We start from the raw sequence: 19023 nt of genomic DNA, 5'->3' as shown, positions 1-19023 counted from the left end.
ATTCGGTCTTTTTGCATGCTTCTCTGTGTTTACAATATTTGCAAAAGTAAAACAGACTATATATAGACATATATAAAATGGGAAGAGGTCAGCTGACACCTTGTTTGACTAGTTTTACTTAAATTTTGCAACACTGCTATATAGACAAACGCGTACTCAGAGTGGTGGGGGGGTCAAGTTGTGGTAGTGGTTGTTCAGACATGGACAAAATGACAGAGTTAAAGTTATGTTGTTGTGTTATCTTCATCTGTTTTTCTCTGCATAAGAATTTTGACAATATACAAGATTAGCACAATGGAAAAACTTCAAGATTATTTGTAACACAAATAATCCCAAAATAACTAAACATAATTAAACTTGATTACAATGAAATGTTTGTCTTTTCTTCTTTTTTCTTTCTTTCTTTTTTACTTTCTTTATATTATATACTAAATATATTTTAAATGTGACACACACACACACACACAACCTTGCCAATGACTGTACTACTGAAACATGGAGCACTCAATCACAAAAGAAGATACAAACTGTTCCTGAATTGTTCAAATTAAAATAGAATACAGTTACGATCATCTTGCAGGTCTCTTTATGTTAAGACCTCGCACAAGGGGAAGGGGGAAGTAACATAAAAAACAGGTGTTGTGGTTTTAAACACAGATATTTATTAATTAAAAGATCAAATTGTCTTAACCTTTCAATTAATAAATATCTGTGTGAGGTAGCAAGGGAGCAAGGACAAGGGCACATGCTGATGCTGTTCAAAACAACAAATAAATATAACAAAAAGACTACTCTAAACCAGAGCCTATTCTTTCTAAATGAAACAAAACGAGAAAAAAAACTCACTATCTAATCTAATACTTAATAACAGAAAAACACATCAAAACACCACTAAACTAAGAAACAAACATAACCTCCATGATCAATAAGCAAGTAAACCATAGTTAACATTTACAATTTGATGGCAACTAGACAAGCTCACACACAAGAAAAACAAGCTGCCTTGATGCTTCGGTGACTCCTGTTTAAATGAATTTAAACGATTGGTTCCCGCGGAGTGGTCGGTTGGGAGAAGTTGCCGCTCTAATCCGGGCCTTCCAGGCACACCTCGATGACGTGCTGTCAAACGTGCCTCTGGGCAGAGGGGACCAATCAGGCAGCGGCCACACACCTGTATTTAAATAAACAAAACACTGCACACAGAGATATGACAGTGGCAGATGTAACATAACTGTATTTAACATTTTCTACTGAAAAGTTGCTCAAACAGCTGATTATATAGTGGAGAGCATTTCATGTGTCACCTGTAGGTTTTCACCATCGTACATAAATGTATTCTGATACAAATATAAGTACTGATTCAGGTTTGTTTATGCTGCTGTGTGTGTTGACAATTTTTCCTAGCTGCAAAAATAAACAGAATTTACATGTGAACGTCAGAAACAGCTTACAGACAACTTGTTTGACTAGTTTTACTTACATTTCGCAACAGTGTTGTGACAAACAAGACGATGCGTGCAACTAACTCAGGTGTGAGGATCAAGTTATGAAAGTGGTTGCTGAGATACGATCAAGATGAAAGAGATAAAGAAAGTTTGGCTCATCTTCATCTGTTTTTCACTGCTTCACGGTAAGGAACAAACAATTTTGACTATACAAAAAGCAAAATGAAAAGGGAATATGATTTGTAAAAAGCTGAAAGATAACCAGCTGTTTGAAACACATAATGCTTTAACAACCTTCAAGATTACTTGTAAGAAAACACACAAAAAAACTAAACACCAAATAATACAGTGAAATGTTTGTCTTTTCTTGCTTCATATTCATAGATAAATAGGACAAGAGAATAGATACTGTATGATTTTTTTTTAAATACGTGTGAGTAAAGTTTAGTATTAGAATGACTGTTGCCTTTTTTTAAAACACATTCTACATGTGTGACTAAATATGACTTTAACAAGAGCATATTCATAAATATTGTCATGAGACGTTGATAAACTTGTTTGTGACAAAGCAGCAGAAAGGATGTAAAGTTTGAAGAATAAACTGATTTACACACACCAAATTATGTAACCAATAAGTCACTGAAGCAAAAGAAGCAGAGAGAAGTACATCATATGCAAAAACTATACCGTCTGTAGACACACTTTTTGGTTTTGGAAAATTGGGTTATCTCATGATTCTTTTTCTGATCTCAGGTTTTGTTGCAGCATTAAACTGCACCAGCCCAACTCCTGAATCCTTGCTTGATGCACTTAAGAAGGAAGTATTTACTAAAAAACTACTGCGACCTGTAAAAAGATTTTCAGATACACTGAATGTATCCCTGACTATGAGGGTGGCGGGAATTATAGGAGTGGTGAGTCACACAACATCATACTGCAAGTATACTGTGAATTTTAGAAGTGGATTGTATTTATCATTAATATCATAAATATGTCTTATCCCTAGAATGAAAAAGAACAGACCTTGACAATACTGATATGGCAAATCATGGTAAGTTTTCAGGGCACTAACAAAGCACGAATTGATTCTGTAATGTGTCTATCTGGTTGTCTATGTTGTTACAGTGTCTAATTGTGATTATATATGTACAAAATGTACATGGAGTATTTTGGTATCTTTTATTTTTCCATGCTAAAAGATAAGACTGTCATTATTCTACATTTTGTCATCTAACAATGCATAAATCCATTTCTCAACACTTCTCAGCTTCTTGGACTCAGTCAGACTGTATTTGTAAAAGGCTTTTCATACAAACAAAATGTAGAACAAAGTGCTTTACACAGTGAAACAGCTATATTTTTCTTAGGGAGACCAGAAAGTAGAGCATTACAATATTCGATCCAGCTGGTAACAAAATCATGCATTACTGTCTCTGTGTTGGCTTGAGGGAGAAACATTTGCATGCTGACAATGTTCTTAAAAAGCATTCTTAGTTATGTTTCTTATATGGGGTTTAAAACTAAGATCTGAATCAAAGGTTTTTACTTGTTGACAGAGTTTTAATGATGTCTAAAATGCAGTTTAAAAGGGCATCTATAGGCTCTGAGTCATCAGAAGACAATGTAAAGCTGGCAGCATGTAAAGGGACCCCTGGGGAACATCAGACTTCTAAGTTAAGATTGGGCTCTGCTGTGCCAGAGCACAATGCACACATATACAGGCTTACCCCTGGATGTCTCATGATGACGGCAACAGCTACACTGTTTTGGTCCATTCTCCACAAGGCTTTTAATGCCACCAGAGGCATTTTAGAAGCAAGTTTTGCCAGACTTTGTTAACTTGCTCTTGCTTTGGTCTCTCTCTTTTTTTTTTTTTTTTTTTTGGTTTACGAGCTTCTATCATTAGTAAGTAGGTTACATAGTTAAATAGTTTCTCTTTTGTCTGTTTTTACGATTAGGAGTCTGCACAGGGTGGCTTAGTTTTAAAAATTGACTGAATTCCCTTGGTCATTTCTGTGTCTGACTTACAGCCAGCTCTAGTGAGTGAGTCAGCTCTATGCCGCTTGACGCACATGGTCACTGACTTAATTTAAGCTGCCGGCCGAATTATGTCTGGTGGTGGCAATTTCTCCTTTAAATTAAAGTATTTGCCTCCAGGTCCAGAGACTTTGCAATATGTACAGCATAGCACACCCTCCATCCTCAGACCCACAATTTAGATAAGGAAAAACTGTAACAAAAAAACTTTAACATGGGCAAAATGAAAGGAACCTCAGGAAGAGCAACAGAGGAGGAATTCCTCTCCCACATAGAGCAACATAGAGACCTGATGAATAGATGTATGCACAATATGGACAATAATAAAAACAAAGAACAAACTACACAAACAAGGACAAAGATAACAATGGTCCAATGGTATGGCACTGACATTTTCAAAGTTTCACATCACTTTGGTATTGTTCTGTTTAAAATAGGTGTGGCGGGGTGTCCATTAGCTCAGTTGTTAGAGAGAAGCATCAGCCCCATGTATGAAGGCTGAGCAGCAGCCCTGGGTTCGAATCCGACCTGTGGCCCTTTGCTGCATGTTGTTCCCCATCTCTCTTTCTCCCCACATTCCTGTCACTCTTCAGCTGTCTCTGTCAAAAATAAAGCTTGGAAAAGGCCAAAAAATATCTTTAAAATAGGTGTGGCCTATAGACGGACTAAGCTGGGATGAGAAGTTATGTGGAACTGCAAGAGTCTCTGTCCCTCGGAAAGAGCTTTGGATCCCAGACATCTACATCTCACAGTTGTAAGTTTGTTTTTGGGCAGCTTTATGCAGTAGCTGTTTTGGCTATGTGTTGGTCTATGATTTATGGTGGTGATTTTGGTGGTCAGTTAGTAGTCACAGAAAAAGAGTCAGAACACCCTTGCAAAGTATGTCTGTGCAATTAAATTGTTCTATTCTCTTCCAGCATGGATGAGGATGAATCTCCCAAAACTTTCTATGTCTACCTAGACAGTAAAGGTCATGCACATGATGGTAAGCCAGTCAGAGTAGTCAGCGCCTGCCGATTTAATATCTACACTTTCCCCTTCGATGTCCAAAACTGCACTCTAACCTTCGGACCATATCTACACTATGGTAAGCCCACCCAGAAACACAACAACAGAACTGAGTTTATCTCACATTGAGTGTCATTACAATTATGGCAGGTTTGCACTTGGAGTGCAATAAAAAGTCACTTGAATGTATGTTTTTAGCTCCACTACCAAAGACCACAAGCAACACACCAAATCTAATCTAATATGAACAACATTCCCTCAAACTTTATTTCAGCTCAAGATGTAAGGCTCGTTCAAATCAACACGGCTGCAGAGGTCCTGGAAGATTCCCGAAATGTGATTTACACCAGAGGGGAGTGGGAACTTGTAGATATCCAAGCAGTTACAAACATCCTCGAGTTATCAGAGAAAAACTACTCTGAGCTCAGATACTATGTGAGTGCTTTTAGACATTTTATTCTTTATTTGATATCTGTTTAATATCTGTTAACTCAGTTTCTTCACTTGCTTCAATTTTTTCTGTGAATATTACTTATATGCTTCATATTTGAAATTATTCTGGAGGAGTCCAGAAATGTGATATATACCAGAGGGGAGTGGGAACTTAGATATCAAAGCACCTCAGAATACCCTAAATTTAACTAAGCCAAGCTACTCTGAAATCAAATACTACATGAGTACTTTTAGTTATTTTATTTTATTGTAATATTTATCTGCTTAGTGAGAGAGATTTCTCCACTCATGGATACTTGCCTGGTCACACTCTGCAATTTACCTTTAAAACAATGTAACCATACATTCTTTATCATCTCAAGACTATCTGTCCAATACACTGCATATCCCAATTGTACGAGGCAACTTTTTAGGACACCCTGTGAGGAGACAATGTAGCCCATAAGCCCAATACACCAATGTGCAACAAACTATTTACAAATGTTCACTATTTACATACCAACCAGATACATTTCCTACAAGGCCAAGCCTGAAGAAAGGCCTGTTTAGGTTACAGACCCAAGGAACACAGGTAAAGGCCCACAATGATCATAGTGTGGTATCATTAAAGTCTATCTTATCTTATTGGATCTTTAGACGAAAAGGAATACAAATTCTAATCAACGTTAATCAAAATGCTATTTTGATCAAAGGTAAGGAACAACACCAAAAAAAGGCATAGTCTAGTTGCCTACTAATGAGTCACATCCAGCACTTGAAAGGAAGTAAAAAAAAACACCCTACAACGGTCTTGTGGACATCTTGTGTTAAATTGTTTACACACCAGTCAGGCGGACACCTGCAATGGAGTGAGGCACATATCCACATCCTCCTTAATATGAGGGATGGTTTTCTTTGCCACCAGCAACATACACTCAAATCTTTCAAATCACAACATAGATTGTCTCATGCTGCATCCTGACTCTGGTTTAAAACTGTTTAAAAATGCAAGTCAAGACAACGAGACAAGTCAAAACCAAGCAATTAAAATCCAATTAGGTAATTAGAAAAGATTAAAAGTGAAAACGTTTCACAAAAGCAAGAAGGGAAGGCAGTCAAAAAATAATAATATAATATGAATAAAATAAGCATGTAGACGGAAATTAATTTTGTCTCTGTCTACATACAAGGATAGAGGTTGGTGGAGGAGGTTAATATTACTTGCAAACAGCTATTAATATTCACAGTAGTTAGACTGATATAAATATATATCAGAGGCTGGCAATGTACCAAATGCCTTTTTTCATACTACATGATTACTAAGAATTATCATGTACAGTAGCAAAATGTAAGACACTAATACAAGTCAGAACCAAGCAATTAAATTAAGATAAATAATGGCAAAATAAGAAAACATTAAAAGTGAAGTAGTATAACAAAAATTGGTTAAAGGGTTTTTGTTGTTTTTTTCTTTGGAAAATGGAGGAAACTGGAGATGGAGGCTAGAGGTCAATATTCTTGGCAAATGGTTAATTTATTTATGACAATCAGACAAATACTGTCAAGTCTGACTAAAACATTGAGACTTTGTATTTGTGTTTCTTTCCAAGCTCATTTTAAGTCGCAGGCCTCGCCTCTATATCGTGAACCTTATTATACCCAGCGTCTTCCTGAGCATATTGGATCTCTTCAGCTTCCTGCTGCCTCCCCAGTCTGTCGACCGGTCTGCCTTCAAAATGACCCTCATCCTGGGCTACACAGTTTTCTTAAATATGATGAGTGACCTGCTGCCTGTCACTGGAAATCAAACCCCTCTATTGAGTGAGTGACACCTACGATATAAATAGAATTAAGATGGAACTATAGCTCTACTCTATCAAGGTGAAAGGCATGCTATTTCTTTTATATTTAAATAACAGTCGCTTCTTGGCAAAATGCCATTGTTGAGTAAAAAATATATTATCCTGAAAAACTAGTTCTCCTGCACTGTTCACTGAATTTCAACCAAACCAATGAGATTGCTTATAACCACTGGTTGACGTAACAAATTTAGCGTGATTTAGAGAATGATGTTTGTATTTTGAAGAAATACAAACTGAATAGACTCATAGACTGACAGACAGACACATAGACTTTTGCCTGGTTGTTTGTTTGCAGTATATTGGGAAAAATATTTAGGTAAGACAGTTACATGTATTCAGGCAGGTTCAGACATTTTTAGTATGCTTTTAATGGACAAAGTCTTGAGAAATGTGCTTGGTTGAAAGTAGATATTTTTTACATGGATATCCCTCTGCTATTGACAGGCCAAGGCATTAAAGTAATTAGTGATGACTAAATATTCTCGTTTTTGAGAAGAATTCTTTGTATTTAAGTATACTTAAGTAGTTTTTTAGCACCAGTAGTTTTACGTTTAGTATTTCGTGTAGTAATGTAGCAGTACATCTGCTGGACTATAGTTTTTTTTTATACTCTTTCCACCACTACTTCTAAGCTCGTGGCAGTTATACATTTTAATGGTTCAGCGTGTAACTTTTTAGGTGATCTATGAGCAAAAATGACATATAATATGTGTGTTATGTTACTATGTTTTCAGTAATAATAATATTAATAATAATAATAATAATCACATTAAATGATTAAAGGATGGGACAGTTCTCCACAATGCAGTCAAATTTCAATGTTACTTTAATCACAATATTTTGTATGAAAAATGTGTCTTTATTTCTTAACTTTTCCATTTTCCTTTTTTTGATGTTCTCTCTACAATTGAATTTAATTGATCTGTTACCCACCCTTGAAGTTTTAATGAAAAACATTTCTTATTTCTTAAACTTTTACTCTAGATGTTTTAATCTTAGTAAGTTTCGCTCTGATGGTGGTCAGCCTGTTGGAGACGGTGTTTGTCATGAATATCCAGCACAGCTCCAGCCAGTATAGTCCGGTGCCTCACTGGCTCAGTGTCCTCGTGTTGCGATATATAGCTGTTGCTGTTTGTCTTCCTCCACAAAAGAAGAGTAACCGCATCACAGTCTCTCTTCGCCCACCTACTGAAGGTATATAACATTATCATTCATTTTAACTACTATGGTTTGTAATCATTTTGTATGCTATATAAACCACTCTCCTGAACAATGATTGTACAATCATAGCTTGGTAATCATAAGTACATATGTCAACATCACACTAAATTACTTTGTAAAGGCCTACAGGTTACATTACAAAAATCTGCTCTGAGGGAGTTGACATTAGCAGCAATTTTCTGCTCTTTATTAAGTTTGGGCAAGTTTACACTCTACACTAAATATTGATGCTGGATACCTGATCACTTGTTAACATGTGACACACTCTTTGGTTACTTGAAGATAAGCACTGAGAAAGATCATAAAAGCTCTGGAAAAAGCTATTAAGTAAACCTATAGGTTTTGTGTTTTGTTTTCTGTCAATGTTTTTTAACAGTTTTTGTTCCAGACAAACTTTTTATTATTATATTTTATAATATTCTCAGATACCTTAAAATATTTTAATAATTTTAAAAATAAATTTTGTCTACATTTTGTGAGTTGTTTATTCATATTTTGATCATCAAGATTAAGTATTAGTATTAATATTACATTGCTCTTAATAATATGTACACCATGTACCTCAGTATCACTATATTCTTGATTTTCCAGAAATGAATACCAACACCATCTCTTTAAAAGATCTTCAGAGCATCTCTGCTGGCGGTGATACACCTCCAGAGAAACCCCCTCCAGGGCCAGTGCTGGATGAACTGAGGAAGCTGAGCAGAGATCTCATGGCCATCCGTCTCCAGATTGACAATCACATCCTCGGGAGCAAAACCTCACAGGAATGGCATATGATTGGGATTGTCATTGACCGTCTGCTGTTCGGCTTGTACATTGTTGTCCTCTCAGTCTGCTTTATCACAATTATAGCTCTGTGGTTTTACAAGACAGAAACCTGGAAGAGTCAAAAACCGTAAATATTCAAGCGGCCACTTCAGGTTGTATTAAAATGTCTACACGCTGTTCCAGATGGTTTGTGTGAGCACCCAGGCATCATTCAGCCTGCCTTAGGGCCACTGATGATCCACATCTTTGCCAAATTTTAGATTAGCGGAAGAGGCAGGACAGCAACATGGCGGCAGCCAATGCCACACATATTGAGATTCAAAGCGGCACTTCAGAAACCTATGCATGACGTCACCCAATAGGCTGTACATTCTTTTTAGTGTCATTCATAACTCATAAGATTACCTTAGCAAGCTACTGCATGCCTCTGTAAAATGTGATATGATTCTCTGTGTGTTTAATCTGAGTTGTAGTTATTATATACTAGTTGAAGTCATATAATAAAACATTTTAATGTAAACCAGTGATTGTGTACTGTTTCACCATAACTGCATGAAGATTTCCCATTCCCAAAACAGATGAGATAAATGTGATAGATGTGACCAACATGTTGTTCCACCATGGGAAAAAAAATAAAACAGCTAAGGTGGCTAAATTTGATGTGCAAGGTATTTTTCTAGTTGAAAAAAAATGCTTACATTGCTGATCAATGTTTTGTTTGTTTTTCTAACTTTCTACATTATAGATTAAAGAAGACACACACACACACACACATACAAACTCCACGGAGAAAGCCTTTCTGCTGTAAGTGCTCCACCATGCCACAAACATACAAAACTAATTAATTTAATTACATACACTGTAGCCATGACTGTCCTATATAAGAAACCCATAGACCTGTTCATATAGGCCTTACAGTTTAGTTAAAAAACATAACTAAAATGACAGGTAGGTGACTGAACAAAAGGTGGAAAATGAGTCCAGGTAAAAACAAACTTGGCATGACAAAGAAAGATACAATCAACAGTAGTCCAACAATGAAACATTCAGAACATATAGCATATTGAGCATATCGAATCCATAATCATTAAGCCTAACACTTGACCTGAAATGTGAAAGAGGAACAACACATGGAATATGTACAAGAGAACTAATTAACTAATAAAACACAGATGACATGAAAAACAGGAGAGAAAAAGACAGGAAGTAGCGCACCAGAGGGGAGACTCTTTCAACATTAAATACTGAACAAGAAGCTTGTTTATGTGTGTATTTCTTTGACTATTGGCACTGAAACTCTACTAGGCTTGCATTTTTTTAATGAGCAACAAATATTTGCTTTTTTCAACAAACCAATTTTGCCTGCAGTAATTACTCTACCCTGGAGGTTTTTAGAAACCAGGAAAATCCGGTTTATGTGTCTTTAAAGTTCTTATTTGCTTTCTTTGAAAATGTACTTTGAAAAACTGCAGTTTCCCTGAAATATGCAGCATAATGCAAACATGCAAACACAAGAGATGACATAAACTTTTCCTGAATTGATCATGTTAAAATGTAATACAGTAAAGATCAACTTGTATGTATTTTCTTAATTATAACTGATTACATTTAGCTAAGTGACTGAATAAGAGTGCAGAGCAAAGTAGAATTTTCTGCTGAAAAGAAGAAACTGCTGATTGTACTAGAGAAAATTTCATGCCTCACCACTATGTTTCAGTTATAAAACATAATCTTTTTATGATGCAAATATATGTACTGATTCAGGCTTTTTGCATGCTGCTGTGTGTGTTCTCAATATTTAACAGCTGTAAAATAAGTAAATAAGTATCATATAACGTTAAAACAACATTATAAACAGCTTACAGACACAGACTTGTTTGACTAGTTTTACTTAAATTTCAAAACAATGTTGTACAGACAAACAAGACTTGCACGCAAGTAATGTTGTGAGGGTCAAAGTATGAAAGTTGTTGATGAGACACGGACAAGATGACAGAGTTAAAGAAAGCTGGCCTCATCTTCATCAGTTTTTCACTGCTTCAAGGTAAGAAATTATTTTGACAATAAACAAGATTAGCAAAATGAAAAATATGATTTGTTAAAAGATATCCAACTGGTTGAAACATATTTCCATAGTAATGCTTTCAAAAACTAGATTATTTCACAGAAAACCCAAGATGCACCGAACAGCAAATGACACAGTGAAATTAAATGTCTTTTCTCACTTTATATTCATATATCAATAAGCAAGAGAAATGGCTTAAGAGGTTTAAGTCTTCCAAAAAGACTTAAACTGTATGATGTGTGCTTTTTTTTTTTTTTTCAAATAATCCACTGATTTCCACACACCACATTATGTAACCAATAAGTCACTTTACTGTGTTACTGTATGCAGATATTCACCAATAAACACTAAAATAAAGTACAGCCAAGGAAATATCATTAGTTTGGAGGTATTTCAAAGAATTCAAAGTTTAACCTGGTAATTGTGCTAGATGAAAAGTTTAGGGGTCACCAAATCTTTTACAATTCAACATAATTTTTTAAGTATAACAGATTGCCTTAAATTTTATTGGCATTTTGACTTAACCTTTATATTACACAAAGGCCACATTCAAATGAACATATGTGTGGATACAAGTGAAAATGGATGAATGTGTTTACTGAATAATGGTTCATAAGGTGTTACCCCATTCTGTACAGCAAGGAAATATCTGCCAAACCTTTGAGCTAAAACAAAAGAATGATACATTTGTTTAGCTTCACCTATGAATTTAGATTTTCTTGTTGTCTTTCTGAATTCAGGTTTTGTTGCAGCATTAAACTGCTCCAGCCCAACTCCTGAATCCTTGCTTCATGCACTTGAGAAGGAACTGTTTCCTAAAAACATACTGCGACCTGTAAAAAGATTTTCAGATTCAGTGAACGTATCCATGACTATGACTGTGGTGGGAGTTTTAGGCGTGGTGAGTCACTGAGACACACAAACATCTATTTGTGGCTGCAAATAAACAAGTGCAAGTATAGTGTAAGTGAATTTTATTCATTATTAATTATATAAATATGTCTTATCCCTAGAATGAAAAACAGCAAACGCTGACAATATTCATATGGCAAGTCCTGGTAAGTTTTCAAACTGAGAAGAATTTTCCTAGTCACTCATGCCAGAAATTTGAATTATCCAAATTAAAACTTGATGGTCAAATACTGTTGGGTTATGCATTATATGCTGTTTATTTTTCATTGTGGGGATGTGGTGAATGGAGTGTGCCAGAGGGCAGTAGAGGGCCCAGTGTTCACTTGGTGTTCAGAGAGAGAGGAAGAAGCACCAGGGTGATTAGCCTTGGGTGAGCACCTGGGTGGCCTTTTGTCTGCCCTGGGTGTGGTTTGAGTCAGTGGAGCACAGAGACACTTTTGGTTATCAACCTGCTGATGGCTCAACAAAAAGTGGCAAAAGTCAAATAAAAGGACTAAGTTGAATGGAGTTGACTCCGGCGTCCTCTGTGCCAAGCCTGGTCGAGTTCAGGCAGACGAACTTGAACTGGCCTCCTTCCGGTTCTCAAGCCAAATCCCTGCTGTGCCATCACACAGGTCACACACATATGCAGTATGCTTATTACTATTCAAAGGTCAAATCAAATTTAAACAGGATGAAATACATTTGGTTAAATAACTTTAGTCATATACTTTTCCTTGACTTTCGTGTTGACAACTTAGCTCTTCTCAATGTGACACACTGCAAAGTGTGTAGGGAGTAGTCAGAGTAGTAGACAAAAAAGGTGCTATATGAATATAGGTCTATTCACCATTCACCATTACGATTTATCACAACAGGTAATTAAAAAATGTTATGTCTAATTTATGTTATGATATAGCTGAAATGGATGGCATTAAGGCTGAAAATCACAATGGTATTGCTGTGTTTAATGTAGGAGTGGCATATAGATGGACTGAGCTGGGATGAAAAGGAATGTGGAACTAAGAGAGTCTCTGTTCCTCGGGAAAATATTTGGGTCCCAGACATCACCATCACAGAGATGTAAGTTAGACGGATGCTCAGCAGTCTGTAACTTTTTCACTCTTCATTAGAAAATATCACACCATCAACGGACCTTGTCCAGCAGCACATTTGTAAAACTGTATTACATTTATAGCTGTTGCCTTGTTTCGGACAGATATTGTTTCAGATAGATATTGTTTGTTCATTTTTGCTTCTTTGGTGGTTTGATTATTTATTAGTTAATGAAGAAATAGAGTCATCTCCTTTAAAGTCTGTACGTGTAATTAAATTATCCTATTATTCTTCTTTTCCAGCATTGACGAGGACAAATCTCCCAAATTTCCTTATGTCTACTTACACAACACAGGTCTCGTAATTGATGATAAGCCAGTCAGAGTGGTCAGCAGTTGCCAATTAGTTATCTACACTTTCCCCTTCGATGTCCAAAACTGCACACTGACTTTTGCATCATTTCTACACTTTGGTAAGCTTACCGAAAAAACAAAACAAAATTCTAATGTCTGAACAGTAAATTTACCTCATATTCAGTTTCATTATAATTATGGCAGGTTTTTATTTGGAGTAATTCAGATTTTTGGAGGACTCATACAAAGGTCAAGGAAATTAATTTTTAATTATTTTGTGTAGAGATCTTTTGCCCTAAAATGTTCTGCAAGTTTTATATTGATAACTTACACACATTTGCAGAAAGCCACATGCAACACCTCAGACAGACTGGACATCTAATATGAACAACATTCTCTCAAACTTCTACAGCTACAGACATAAAGATGTTTCAAGGCACCACGGTTGCAGAGATCCTGAAGGACTCCCTGAAAGTGATGTACACCAGAGGGGAGTGGGAACTTATAGATATCAAAGCAGCTCCAAATACTCTGGACATTTTTGAGGAAAGCTTCTCTGAGCTCAAATACTATGTGAGTTTTTTTAGTAATTTTTAATTTAAATTAATTTTTATTCAGTTATCTATAAGTTTAATATCAATGTTAAATTGGTTACATTAAATAAGCTGTGTGTTAAATTTTATATGAATTTTCTTTGAAATTAATGAATTTAGTCTGATGAAACTTTAGTCTGTAGACAAATGGGGCAAACCCCATGAAAACTTCAATCCATCCTGTTTACCCTCTTATATCAATATTTAAGGTTAGCGCGTCTGGCAATGTACTAAATTTTCTTTTGTTTTCTTTTTTCATACTACATCATATAGAAAAATGTAGACACTAATACAAGTCAGAACCAAGCAATGAAATTAAAATAAATAATGGCAAAATAAAATGAAAAGATTAAAAAGATTAAAAATGAAGCAGTATAACAAAAGCTTGTTAAAGGGTTTGTTTTTTCTTTGGAAAATAATAATATTGTCAAGTCTGACTAAAACATTGAGACTTTGTATTTGTGTCTCTTCCCAAGCTCATTTTAAGACGCAATCCAAACCTCTATATCGTGAACCTCATTATACCCAGCACATTCCTGAGCATAGTGGACCTCTTCAGCTTCCTGCTGCCTCCCGAGGCTGTGGACCGGGCTGCCTTCAAAATGACCCTCATCCTGGGCTACACAGTTTTCCTGCTCATGATGAATGACCTGCTGCCTGTCACTGGAAATCAAACCCCTCTATTGAGTGAGTGACACCTATGATATAAGTAGAATTAAGATGGAACTATAGCTCTGATCTATCAACTGTTTCTTTTTTGCATATTGCTATTGTTGGGTACATAATAGGTTGTCCTGAAAAACTGGTTCTCCTGCTCTTTCCACTGAATTTTAACTTCAACCAATGAGATGACTTCTAACTAGAGGTGAAAGTAACCTATTTCAACTACTCACATTGCTGTCAGTCATATTTTCGGCACAGTTTTGGGGTTTGAGGTTTGTGCTCTATATCTACATGTGCTCTGGTTAGGGTCGAAGACATTTTTGTATGTTTTGTTTTTGGTCTTGTTATAACTGTATATTTATTTTGGAAAACAAGTAACTTTGGTCCAATACACTGAATGAATCAATAAGTAACTAATACTCTCTATACTAATTTCTTAGAAGATTTTTCAAAAATAATGCTCAGATTTTTTTCAAATCAGATAATTTTTTTTAATACCAGTAGTTTTACTTGTAGTGCATTAACATTTCAGTAATATAACATTACTTCTGCTGGAGTATAGATTTTGAATACTCTTTTTACCAATCTGTTACCTAAATAACTACATTTCAAATGAAAATGTGTTTTTATTTCTTAACCCTTTCTTTTTTCTTTTCTTTTTTTTTTACTGCAGATGCTTACTTCTTGGTAAGTTTTGCTCTGATGGTGATCAGCCTGTTGGAGACAGTGTTTATCATGAATATCCAGTTCAGCTCCAGCAACTATAGTCCTGTGCCTCCCTGGCTCAGTGTCCTCGTGTTACGATATATAGCTATTGCTGTTTGTCTCCCTCCACAAAAGAAGAGTAACCGCATCACAGTCTCCCTTCAACCACCTTCTGGAGGTATATTACATTATCATTTTTCCCTACTACTGGTGCTTCATCTTATTGTGATCATGTTATATGTAACCAAGAACAAAGTTCTCATGACATAAAAAAAATCATAACTCAAGGCCCACTTACAAGCTTCTCCCTGAGCTTTTGACAGCATCTCATCCTCTTCATCAGCAATGGAGTTTGCTCAGTTTATGAGAAACTCTCAAAAGACCTGATGACTATTACATTTTTACATTGTCAATTATATTTCCTGAAAAAAATGCATTGCAGAGACTAGAGCCAAGACAGTTCAGTCTCAGAAACATAGACCATAGACTTTGAATCATCTGTCACTTAAACCACTCCCCTGAACAACGATTGTACAATCATAGCTTGGTAACTGTATGTCCAAAACAGTATTTTCAGTTTCCTCCAAATGTTAAAGTGGTGTATTTGACATCATATGAAGAGTGACAGCTATTTATAATAAAGGATGGTGTCTTTTTATCTACCTTATCTATCTAAAAAATACAAGAGCATAGAAAAGCCTACAGGTTACATTAGAAGAATCTCCCTTGAAGCTACATGTCAGAGTTGACATTAGCAAGTATCTCTTTGTTTACCTAGCCAAATATACTCTACACTAAATATTTGGTGTCGGACACATTATGACTTGTTATCATATGATATAGACTCCGGTCACTTGATGATAACAACTAAGGAAGATGACATATGGTTGGAAGTTCTGGAAAAAGCTATTAAGTTGACTTGCGTACTTTGTTTTTTGTCAGTCTTTAGTTGTTTTGAAATAGTTTTTATGGTAGAACTTTATATGAAGCTCACATCATCCATAGTGAATTATAATGCATTTCTAATGCTTCATGACTACCCTCATAAAAACACATAATGCTTAGTGATTTACTCCATCAACAATCAGAAAACATTATACTGTAGATGTGACCTATAATGAATTATAACTTCAAGTGCCTTATGGATCCTCTTGACTAGTTATAAACTAAAGGTTGACTGGGGAGGCTTATAACATATTATGACTACATACTCACCCATACACACATCTTAACAATCAACTGTAACTCCATCCATAAAGTCCATGCAGTATTATAAGTAATCGTATGTCCTAATTGAAGTTGGTGATGGTCTGTCAGAACATAGCTCATTGTTTCATCTAATAGTGAAAATATTGCTTTAAATGTATCATGTATCATGTTTGCATGTTTAGGTTTTATTCCTAAAGCAGACAAATTTGACTCTAGCTTTTTTTTTTTAAATATGTTACACCATGTGCCATAGTAGCACTCAACTCTTGATTTTTGACCTTTCCCAGCAATGAAAACCTCTTCAAGAGATCTTCAGAGCATTTCTGGTAATACACCTCCAGTGAAACCCCCTCCAGAGCCAGCACTGGATGAACTGAGGAAGCTGAGCACAGATCTCATGGCCATCCGCCAGAACATTGACAATCACTTCCTGGGGAGCAAAACCTCACAGGAATGGCATTTGATTGGGATAGTTATTGACCGTCTGCTGTTCGGCTTGTACATTATCTTCATCTTCATCAGCTTTACCACCATCTTAGTTCTATGGTATTCTTCATATTAATAACTCAACAGGCCTCTACATGCCTCTGTAAGTGGTTAAATGGTTATCTGTGTGTGATTGCACCATAAATGCATGATAACTTACTGAAGTATAGGAAAAGACAGGAAAATCCTGTCAGATGAGATATATAATACCTTTAGCATGTTCTGAGTCTATCACAAGGTCTCCTACCAGTTAGATGTGACCACCACCATATTCACTGTAGACTGAAGAAGTGATCAAAACAATGACCATATGGGACACAACAGACAAACACACAACACATAGAATTATATATATATATATATATATATATATATATATATTTCTTCTGCTATTTAGAAAGAACAAGTGGGTTGCCAGTAGACTATCTTTGTTTTACACACAGTTAATTGGTGGTTGTGGAAAAAGTCCATCTCAGCAACATCTTCAATTTTGCATCTACTTTATTCTCTGTAGTCATGTGTTTTATTTTCCAGAGTGAAGCACGTGCAGCTCTTTAGGTGAAAAGTTGTCCCTTGTCCTCATGTGAATAATAAGCATTACTATTATTATTTAAGTAAAAATTACTTTGGTGCTTTATCCTGTCTGTTTCAGGTTTAAATTCCACTCAGTGCGATAATACTGATGTTATCCTTTGTTGTTTTGTCCAGGGAAATTTGAATTGCCTCTTATCATTGCATATCTAGCATTCATCTATCCACTTATATTTGACATTTGTAAAAGTTATATCTGGTGTGGAATTCAAAATAAAGGAATATTTCAACTAATATGAGTTACACTACTTATGTTTGAAAAATAGGTTCAGTAATTAAAGAATGTTATAGTGACCTGTCAAACAACATTTGCCTTCGAACAAATCAATATTACAACATTATTGAATGCATGCTGTTTGGCCCCTAGTTTAATGATTATTTAAAGCTCATTTTATCGTCCATGTACAAAGAATTGAAATGATAAATTATAAATGATTTTCAAAACTGATCCTATCCAAATTTTGGATATTGTGTTTAGTAACCATTCTACTTTTAGAGACTGTAGGAGCTACAAGTAACCCTGCATCTGGAGTAATCGAGAACTACAAGCTCTTTAAGATATGATGGTGCCTAACCATGAAGAGCTTTGTAGGTGAGGAGAATGATTTTGAATTTTGTTCTGGATTTTACTGGGAGCAGGTGCAAAAAAGCTAACATTTAATTGAGTTATCTTTGCATTAACTTTGAGCTATTTATAAACAAACCTGTTTTCCATGGTTTAGTATAGACTTATATTTAGAAAAAAAACATGCATTTAAGCTTTACTGAAATTAATATTATAACAATATAACATTTGCATGTTTCAATAAACCACTTCTTGTTTTCTTTAGAATATTTTGGACTGTACTGAACTATGGAGCACTAAAACACAATAGAAACATTTTCCACTAAAAAAATGTTAAACTGCTGACTATATACTGGAGATTCTCTCCAGCCACTCCCGCCAGACTGGCCATCGGGAGCACTGGGACATTTCCCGGTAGCCTGGCCACCGAACTGGCCTGCTCAGCGATTGCCTACGGTCGGGACCAAAGGCTCGGTTCGGGTCGCGCTTGATTTCTAAATAAACAACCCATCGTGTGGCTCATTGGTGTATCTACCTCGCTGAAGCTCACACGGACTGAGCGGCAACGTTGGGCACAAACACACGCCCTAGTTCTACATGCTTCAAAAATGGAGCAAGATCGACAGCCCAAGAGGAAAGGTGGAGCAGAGAGGGAGAGGCTTAAAAAGCTAAACAGATGCAGGGAAGTGCTGTAAAATAACTGATATGTTTGTCAGTAAGGGAGCAGGTAAGACATTAAACACTAGTGGTGACAACAGACGCCAACCCGTTCTCATTCCCAACGCGTAAAATACCGACGATTTGTCACGCCCCTTGACGTCTGATACCGACGTAAAAGGTACCCTTCCGCGTCCCAAGTACCCCTGGCTGCAGCCCGCAGATCGAGGCGTGCCTCAACGTTGAGCCACGCCCACATTGAGCCACGCCCCCAACGCTTGACTCCTTTCCGGGGGCCATCTGGTGGCGGAGACTATGAACTGCAAGTGGCCGCTCTGTGGACCGCTAAAGAATATTGTGCGCAGACGAAGACGACATAAATCAGTTTGCAAAATCTTTTTTTGTGTTGT

The 19023-nt window shown here is 36.1% G+C and overlaps 2 protein-coding genes across 3 annotated transcripts; both read left to right on the top strand.

Moving 5' to 3' along the window:
• The first annotated feature begins 1499 nt into the window (after positions 1 to 1499).
• On the top strand, positions 1500 to 9376 carry LOC104938923 (5-hydroxytryptamine receptor 3A). 2 transcript variants are annotated; one of them, XM_027289941.1, is made up of 9 exons: positions 1500 to 1630; positions 2199 to 2359; positions 2452 to 2496; positions 4130 to 4236; positions 4400 to 4569; positions 4765 to 4925; positions 6533 to 6743; positions 7769 to 7978; positions 8627 to 9376. In XM_027289941.1, the coding sequence occupies exons 1-9, from the start codon at positions 1576 to 1578 to the stop codon at positions 8908 to 8910; spliced, it is 1404 nt and encodes a 467-aa protein (XP_027145742.1). In that variant the 5' UTR covers positions 1500 to 1575; the 3' UTR covers positions 8911 to 9376. The 2 variants fall into 2 exon arrangements, with proteins under 2 accessions (XP_027145742.1, XP_010753683.2); XM_010755381.3 differs by having other exon boundaries at positions 8597 to 9376.
• Positions 9377 to 10747: 1371 nt separating this feature from the next.
• On the top strand, positions 10748 to 17129 carry LOC104938924 (5-hydroxytryptamine receptor 3A). Its single transcript, XM_010755382.3, has 9 exons — positions 10748 to 10823; positions 11585 to 11745; positions 11858 to 11902; positions 12712 to 12818; positions 13094 to 13263; positions 13557 to 13717; positions 14214 to 14424; positions 15074 to 15283; positions 16602 to 17129. The coding sequence occupies exons 1-9, from the start codon at positions 10769 to 10771 to the stop codon at positions 16874 to 16876; spliced, it is 1395 nt and encodes a 464-aa protein (XP_010753684.2). The 5' UTR covers positions 10748 to 10768; the 3' UTR covers positions 16877 to 17129.
• Positions 17130 to 19023: the final 1894 nt, after the last annotated feature.

The sequence above is a fragment of the Larimichthys crocea genome, chromosome XVII, assembly GCF_000972845.2.
Source record: "Larimichthys crocea isolate SSNF chromosome XVII, L_crocea_2.0, whole genome shotgun sequence".
NCBI classification, from domain to species: Eukaryota; Metazoa; Chordata; class Actinopteri; family Sciaenidae; genus Larimichthys; species Larimichthys crocea.
The sequence above is the reverse complement of the archived record's forward strand: the minus strand, read 5'-3'. Positions and strand labels throughout refer to the sequence as shown.